At 41.7% G+C, this 9371-nt stretch overlaps 1 protein-coding gene across 1 annotated transcript in view; it reads left to right on the forward strand.

Moving 5' to 3' along the window:
* Positions 1-2853: 2853 nt before the first annotated feature.
* Positions 2854-9371, forward strand: part of LOC102855405 (transcription factor E2F6-like) — a 26264-nt gene continuing 19746 nt past the window's right edge. The window contains exons 1-2 of the mRNA XM_006880730.1: positions 2854-3161; positions 3241-3442. Coding sequence (XP_006880792.1) covers positions 2854-3161; positions 3241-3442 — 510 coding nt within the window. The remainder of the gene's footprint in view (positions 3162-3240; positions 3443-9371) is intronic.

Here is a 9371-nt window from a genome sequence, read left to right on the forward strand (position 1 = left end):
AACAATCTCAATCTCTTCACCATCCATCCTGATGCTACCAATTGGTCCAGTGGTGAGAATCTTTGTCTTCTTGACATTGAGCCTCAATCCATACTAAAGGCTACAGTCATTGACCCTCTGCAGCAAGCGTTTCAGGTCCTCCTCAGTTTCAGCAAGCAGGGTTGTGTCATCTGCATAACACAGATTGTTCATAGGTTTTCCACCAATCAGCAATCAGATTTTTTTTAAGAAAATATGCACAGGATAGTGTGGGTTATAGCAGATGAGGAAAATCAAACACAGATGAGGTCGCCGGGGAAAGAGAAGTAGAGAAGTTAACTAAAGAATGAGACAACTAAGTTGAGTCAGTAGGATGAGAGAAGATGGGAAAATATTGATTCCACAAACTCAACTGTCTACTTCCTACACCTTTTTGTTATGTGCTGGTGAGTCACTTGCAACACATAGCAACCCTGTGTACAACAGCTTTAAAACCTGTTCCATCCTGTGCCAATTTTGCTGTCTCTGACACACCTACCCTCATTACACCAGTTACTGTATCAATCCATCTCATCTATGGTCTCCCTCTTTCTCTGTTCCTCCTGCACCTAACAGAATGTAATAAATTTATTAAAGTAACCAATAATTCAATAATAATAAAAAAGGTCATTACAAAGACAGAGGAAAAAGAAAAGACCAAGATGGATGTCAGATGAGACTCTGACTATTGCATTAGAATGCCAAGACACCAAAGCAAAGTGAAGAAAGAAATAAATTAAGGAGCTAAACAGAAGATTTCAAAGGGCAGCTTGGGAAGACAAAGCAAAGTATTATAATGAAATATGCAAAGAGCTAGATTCAGAACATCAAAAGGGCAAAACTCGCTCAGCATTAAGCTGGAGGAACTAAAGAACAAACCCAAGCCATGAGTTGCAATACTTAAGGATGCTTTAGGCAGAATATTAAATGATCCAGGAAGCATTAAAAGAAGATGGAAGGAGTATACAGCCACTGTACCAAAAGGAATTGGCTGACATAGAAAAATTGCATGAAACATTTGGTAAATTTATGAGCAAGAGTTTGTGGTGATGAAGGAAGATATTCAAACTGCTCTGAAAGAATTGGCAAAAAAAAAAAAAAGAATAGACTCCAGGTGTTAGTGACATTCTAATTGACATATTTCAAGAAACAGACCCTGCCCTGGATGTGCTAAGTAGTGCCTAGAAAACTGAAGGACAACCACTTGGCCAACTGACTGGAAGAGATCTATATTTCTTTCCATCCCAAAGAAAGGTGATCTGACAGAGTGCAGAAATTATCAAACAATATCATTTATATTACATGCAAGCAGGATTTTGCTGAAAATTATCGAAAATGACTGGAGCAGTACATCAACAGAGAACTGCCAGATGTGCAGGGTGGGTTTAGAAGAGGTAGTGATACTAGGGATATCATAGCTAAAGTTAAATATATCTTGGCTGAAAGCAGAGTGTACCAGAGGAATGTCTATCTGTGGGTGTTTGACGATGCCACACCAAGCTGTGGCTGATTCTGAGAAAAATGGAAATCCCAGAACATTTGATTGTGCTATGAGAAACCTATACTTAATACCAGAAGGCAGAGAAATACTAGAACAAAGAAAGGAAACACTGCATGGTTCAAAATCAGGAAGTGTGTATGCCAGGGATATATTCTGTCTCCATACCTTTTCAATCTATATGCAGAACAGATCATCTGGGATGTATGAGGAGGAATGTGGCATCAGGATCCATCAACAACCTGCATTATGCAGATGACCCAACACTGTTTTCTGAAACTGAGGACCTGAAACACTTACTACAGAAGGTCAAAGGCTATAGCCTTCAATGTTGATTGAAGCTTGACATTAAGAATACAAAGATTATCATCACTGGGCTAACTGGCAGCATATTATAGACGTTGAAGAGACTGAGATTGTTAACAGCTTTAGTTGTTTGGCTCCACAAGCAACACTCTTGGTACCAGCAGCCAAGAAATCAAGAGACGAATTGCATTGGGAAAATCTGCAATGAGCAATGATGTCAGACTAGAAACTAAGGTGTGCCTGATCCAGGCCATAGTCTTCGCAATTGCTTGCTATGTGGCAGAGAGCTGGACAATGATTAGGGATGATAGAAGAATCGATGCCTTTGAGCTGTGGTGTTGGAGAAGAGTATTGAATATACCATGGACTGCCAGAATGAATAGGTTCAGCCTGGAGAGGGTTAAACCAGGCTGCTCCTTGGAGGCAAGGATTCTGAGGCTTTGTCTGACATACTTTGAACATGCTGCAAGGAGGGACCAGTCCTTGGAGAGGGACGTCATGCTTGGGAGGGTGGAGGAACGGAGAGAAGAGAGGAGACCATTGATGAGGTGGATTGACACAGTGACTTGGGGTAAGTATGTCAGAGACGGAAATGGCACAGGATAGAGCTAGTTTCCGGGCTGTTGTACAAAGATAGGGTCGCTATGAGTTGCAAGTGACTCTACGGCACGTAACAATCAATAATTTAGAACTCTATTGGTAGATATCTGCGTCGTAATCCTGAAGGCTCATGGTTAGGATCCGTCAGTGGCTCCACGGGAAAAGGATAAACTCCTTCCTTGCGATTTACTGCCTCTGAAAGTCTGCTAGAAGATCAGCAATGGGTCGGCTCCAACTCGATGGTACACAACAACAATCAATTTCTGTTTTTAAAAGGAAGGAGAGAGGAAAGAGAGATAAATATGTGCTAGAAAACACATCCACAATGGTTTGATTGCCAACATTTACTAAGCATCGACTTAAGAGAAAATTCCTGTAATGTGCAGAGAGACGGACCTGAACAAATTAGCAGACTCAGAACTTAACCTTTAATGTCAATATTTCCAAGACCGCAGTTGCGTTTTGCAGCCAGCCCCTTTTCTCTCATCCCGGCCCCTTGTCTCCTCCACCTTTTACTAGCCTTCACTACCCTCCAAAGACTCCGTGGTCCCGATTTTCCCGCGCTCCCGGCCCGGACGTTGGTGCCCCGAGCGCCTGCCGCCTCTGACATGCGCAAAGGGGGCGGTGCACTGCGCATGCGGGAAGATGGCGGCCTGACGTCTTCAATTCCCGCAGGTCACCTTCTTCTTCTCCGCTCTGCATTTAGCAACGCTCGGGTTCCTAGGGTGGTGACGCTTGTGTGCGCAGGGCAGTCTGTGTGGAGCCCCGGCTCTCGTTCCTGGAGTTCCCGCCATCTAGTTTGCGCTTCCCTCCCGCAGACCCGCGTGTTGGAGGCGGTACTCGCCTGGGGTTGCGAGAAGGCGGGAAGAGGGCTCGGGGTGCGAGGAGGGAATGGCTACTTGGCTCGGCGGCGTGAATCAGCAGCGGCCAGCGAGGAAATTGCCCAGCCTCCTCGTAGACCCGGCAGAGGAGGGGGTCCGCCGCCGCTGCCGAGACCCCATCAATGTGGAGAGCCTGCTGGTAAGCCTCGGAGCGCCTTCAGTCCTGACCGCCCGGGCGGCGGGTGTTCGATCTCTGGGAGGGGAACTGGTAGGACCGACGCTCACTGCTCGCAGCGCCGGGCGCCCTGCTCTCCCTCTACCCGCAACTTTCTGTGAATCAGACCCGCTCCATCTGCTCATAAATGTGTTGTCAGCTTTCTTGGCTTTTATCTAAAGCTCCAGAGCACCTTCTCAGAAAATACACAATCTGGCTTTATAAAAATGTACGTTGTGCAACCTATCTTTTATATTCCTCTTTGCCTGTCTTCCCTTCTCCCTCTTAAATGCGGCCGTACAACCCCACCCTGCAACTCTCCATTCAGTAAGTTATCTCCCATTCTCTATTTTACAAACTGTAAAAGGATTATCTCCACAACACTTGTTAGTGTTGTATAGTTATAGTCTGATTCTCAGGGCACTTGATAGACTCTTTATTTTGTATTTTACTTCCCATTTTCAACTTTTCTGCTGCCTTTTTTCTATAATTTGAAATATCTAAACAGTAATGAAGTAGGTAGAATTCTGTTCCATTTTCATGACAAATGGTTTATGAATATTTCATTTAAGTCCTCACAGCAGTCTTCAGAACTTGACAGTGTTGTTGGTATTATTATTATTGTTATTATTATTTTGGTGGTGTGTAATGTTGAGTCAGTTCAGATTTATAGCCCCATAGAATTGAGAGGAGATCTTCCCTACCTGCCTCCACCCCAAAATAGTCTTTCGTTTGAGCACGCATCAGAGTTAAAAGTAATCACTTACTTTCAAAGGAACACTTTAAAAGCATTTACATAAACCGGATTGTAATCTGTACAGAAGTAAATCGCTTAGTCTTTCCTCTTACAGGGCAAATGAGTGCTATGAACATTCACCCCTCACCTTTCTCTTAGTAACAGAGCACTTAAATATTGACTCACCAGAGCAGAGAACCTTATCTTGATTTTACACAAACTTGGAGATGCTAAATGTCTCAACCATGGTTAGACTACTCATCAGATGGAGGATAAGAAGTGATTTGCCCAAGGTTACAGAGCTCAGAACTCAGACTCATTGCTGTAGAGTTGGAGGTTTTCAGAGGCTGTGAATGGCAAGGGAAGAAATTGGCTGTCATTTTGCACACAGAGCTACTGAATTCGAACTGGCCCCCCCTTAGAATTTCAGATTCAGATAAGCAGTGCGTATGGAATACACTGCCAGACATTCTGAGGTTAAACTGTAGCTAATCAGAATATCTGACCCCAGTTGATAAATTCTTGCTCATTTAGCTGTTCTTTTTCTTAAAATATTCCTCCCTCTGTCCCTTTTCATCTATTATATCTCTTTCCCTTCCAGCCAAACCTCTTAAAATAGTTTACGCCTACTTTGTCCATGTCCTAACTTCATTAACACTGAAGCCCACCGCTATGGGGCATCTGCCCTAACCACACCCCTAAAGTAATTTGAAACAAGTTTAATGTCAGTTATTTGTATTTGGACAATATTTCACTCCTTCTATACCTTTGGCACAATAGTCTACTCTCACACTTAGTTTCTGTGATAACACTTATTCTTGGTGCTCGATCTACTTACATAGCTCGTTCTTAAGCTCCTTCACTAACCCCACTACTTCCCATTCCTAAAATACTTGTATTAGGGCTTTCTTTTACCCTTTATTTCCTTTAACAAATTTAATCCTTCACTGTTTAGGAGACTAGCAGTACAGATTAAGGTGCTGACTCTAGGGGAAGACTTTTTCTCACTGGGTTCTGTGTTGTTTTTGTTAGGAGCTGTACAATTCACAGAGACCTTGTGAACAGATCTGAAGTTCTGAACCATCCTCACAATATCCCACGTACTCAAGCCCGTTGCTGCAGTCAGTCCACCTTGTTGGGGGTCTTCCTCTCTTTTGCTATCCCCCCACCTTTCTAAGCATAATGTTCCTCTCCAATGAACAGCCTTTTCTAGCAGCCTGCCCAAAGTATGTGTCATCCTTACCTCCAGGGAGCACTTCAGTTGTACCTTCTCCAAGACATATCTGTTTGTTCTTTTGGCATTCTTGGGATCTTTAGTACTCTTCTCTAACACCACAGTTCAAAGAAATCTGTTTTTATTGTGTCATCCTTATTCATTGTCCAGCCCTCAGAAGCACAGTAAGTGATTGAAATGGCCATTTTCTGAATCAGGAGCACTTGAGTCTTCAAACAACATCCTTGCTCCTCGGTAATTTTAAAAAGTCCCTGAATGCAGACTTTTTTTTTTTAAATTGTATTATTTTTACGTGTACCGTCAAATCAGATCTGACTGGTACAGGAGGAGATTGCCCCCTCCTTCTCCAGCAGAGCATCTGGTGGATTTGAACCATGTACCTCTGGGATTGCAGTGCAGCGTCTACATCTCCTGATCTCTTGACTGCTAATATCAAATGTATTGATTGTGGAGCAAAGTAAATTGAAGTTTTTGACAGTTTCAATCTTTTCTCCATCTATCATGATGTTACCTAATGGTCCAGTGGTGAGAATTTTTGTTTTCTTAATGTTGAGATGCAGTCCATATTGAAAGCTGCAATATTTCAAGTCCTCCTCACTTATACCAAGTAAGATTTTGTCATCTGCATACTGAAGTTTACCAGAGAGTCTTCCTCTAGTCCAATGCCACATCAGAAAGCCTGATGCTATCCTAGAATCCAGCTTCTTGAATGATTTACTTGGCATACAAATTGAATAGATATATAGAAAGAATAAAACCTTGACTTACACCTTTATAAGATTTTGCATTCTTGGTAAGCTCTAGTGGCAAAAAGCTACACTGCAATCCAGAAGGGCTGTGGCTCAAATCCACCAGTTGCTCTGTGGAAGAAGGTTGGGTCTCTTCCCGTGCAATTAACTCTCTCTGAAACCCACTAGAGAGTCAGTTATGGATCAATTCTGTCTACACACAACCACAACGGTAAGCTGAGCAGCTGAACTTAATTTCTTTTAGTTCCATAAGAAGATCCTATCTCCTTTCATCACCTGGTATTTCTTGGAGATCTCCACTTCTTTTTTTCTCAAGGATTTTCACAGCACAGGAAGCTAAATCCAAAATATGCACTCTGTTCCTGGTCTTCTTTCTTGGTGGCTCTGAGGTCCTGCCAACTCTGCTCACTTTTCTTCCTTCTATCTTTTGTAAGATAAAAAGCATTACACTCCACATCTTAGAGAATTCATTACTTGACTCCCACATTACATGCCTGTAATTTACACAGCCACAATTCGATATCCTTCAATCATGTGATGATAAGGGGTTTTAAAATATGGAATGATGTATGTCATTCCGTCTCCTCTCACTCTACTTACACAGTTTGTATGCTAGTAAATAATCTGAGTAGCTGGACTATATGCACTAGAATTCAGCATCAGAATTGCTTGTTAACCTGCAATATGGAGATGACACATTCTTGCTTGTTGAAAACAATTAGGACTGACAGTATTTACTGATGAAGTATTTACTTCAGTATGGATTACACCCCAACAGAAGAAAACGGCACAGTTAGGTCAATAAATAGCATGAAAAACAGAAAAGATTGAAGACAGGGATTTCATTTTACTTAGACCCACAATCAGTGCCTATGGAAAGAGCAGATAAGAAAACAAGTGATGTATTGAAGTGTGCAAAAGTGCTGTAGACGATTTCCATGAAGTGTCTCATAGCCTCCTACTATATTGCCCAAAACGGGGTCATGCCTTAGCTTTTCCCTTTTTCAAACTGACCTCTTCATTCTCCCAGTTCAATTATAATTCATTAACATCACTTCTAACCATCATTGATCTTTTTAGGTCATTACTGTATTTTCTTTTTTCCAGTCTTGCTTTTTATTTTCCCTTATGTTCTCCACGTAGTAACTGTAATGCTCTTTTTAAAAAAAAATTTAAATTTTCTTTATTGTGTGGGGTTTTATGGTGGGATTTTTTTTTCTTGTTGTGTATCGTCTATAATCAGATCCAGCTGGCACAGGAGGAGATTGCTCCTCCTCCTCCAGTGGAGAATCTGGTGGATTCAAACTGACCATCTTCAGGATTGCAGCACAGCTTCTTGCCACCAGGCCACCAGAGGTCCCTTTGTAATGCTCTTTTAAAGGATGTTTTTGTTCATGCCGTTAAGTTTAAGGAATCATTTACCGTTCCCCAGTGTTCTCATTTTGAAGTAGACCTTCTGAAATAATCAGGTACCCTGGATTTATTTTCTGTCATCCTGAATTTATAAAGTTTTCTTTATTACTTCTTCCACATCACTGTCAAATTGGGTCCAACTCATGGTGACTTAGTGAACAGTAGAACGAAGCCCTACCTGATCTGTGCCTCACAGTTTGCTATGCTTAAGTCCATTGTTGCAGTCATTGTGTTAACCCATCTTGTTGAGAGTCTTCCCTTACTGATAACGTGTCCAAAGTATGTGAGGTCCTTGCCTCTAATACAAGACACCCTAACTGCATTTCTGCCAAGACAGATTTGTTTGTTCTTTTGTCAGTCCAGGGTACATTGCATTCTTTTCACCAACACTATAATTCAAAGGCATCAGTTAATTCTTCAATCTTTATTTATTGTCTAATTTGTACATGCAATAGAAGGCTGACATTGAGTTTACCGGGTATATTACCAGAACTAGAAGCACCAGCATGTATGCTGGCAAATAGGTAGGCTAACGCATATAAATTTAGGAGATTGTTATGCTAATGACCACTGTTTGGAAGATGCTAAAGGAGGTGTGAATACACAGAGTCACTGTACCAAAAAGAATTAGCCAATACTGGAATATTTCAGGAAGTACCTTATGATCAAGAGCCAATGATAGCAGCTCTGGTCACCTAGTGGCAAGATGTGCTGCAATCCCAAAGGTGTGCTATTCAGTGCTCCACTGGAGAAACAGGGGCAATCTCTTCCTGTACCAGTTGGATCCAATTTGCTGGCACATACACAAAAAAATAATAAAATTTTTAAAAAAATTTAAAAAGAACCAATGATAATGAAGAAGAAATTCAAGTTGCACTGAAGATACAGAAAAAAAGAAGACCCCAGGAATCTATGGAATACCAGTTGACATATTTCAAATAACATATGCAACCCTGGACACGCTCAAGAATCTGCCAGGAAATAGGGAGGACAACTCCCGGGCCAACTGACTGGAAGAGATCAGTGTTTTTCCCCATTCCAAAGAAAAGTGATCCAACAAAATAGAAATTACTGAGTAGTATCATTAATATCACATGCAAGCAAAATACTGTTGCATATCATTCAAAACTGGCTAGAACAGTACATAGAGAACTGCCAGATGTTCAAGCTGGATTTAGAAGCGCCTGAGGCACCCGGGATATTGGTGATGTCAGGTGGATCATGGCTAAAAAAAGAATATACCAGAAAAATGTCTATTTGTGCTTTATTGATGTAAAGACATTGGTATCAATTTAACAAATTATGGCTAACAGTGAGAAGAACTGGAATTCCAGAACGCTTAATTGTGCTTATGTGAAACTATACCTAGACCATGCGACTGTTGTACAAACAAAGCAGGGAAACACTGCATGGTTTAAAATTAGGAAGGATGTGCATCAAGATTGTAACCTTTCTCCTACTAATCTGTCTATGCTGAGCAGATTCTTGAGAAGCTATACTCTAGGAAGAAAAATGTGGCATCAGGATTGGAGGAAGACTCATGAATAACCTTTGGTATGATTCTCACCACTGGACCAATTGGTAGCATCAGGATGGATGGCAGAGAGATTGAGATTGTTGACAGCTTCAGTTTTCTTGGCTCCACAGTCAGCACTCTTGGCACCAGCAGCCAGGAAATAAAAAAACATATTGCGATGGGAAAGTCTGCTGTTAGGGACCTCTCTAAAGTACTCAAGAGCAACGGTGTCTCTCTGGAGACTAAGGTCCACCTGATACAGGCCA

The sequence above is a fragment of the Elephantulus edwardii genome, unplaced genomic scaffold, assembly GCF_000299155.1.
Source record: "Elephantulus edwardii isolate Elephantulus edwardi_28Jun2011 unplaced genomic scaffold, EleEdw1.0 scaffold00009, whole genome shotgun sequence".
Classification (NCBI taxonomy): Eukaryota; Metazoa; Chordata; class Mammalia; order Macroscelidea; family Macroscelididae; genus Elephantulus; species Elephantulus edwardii.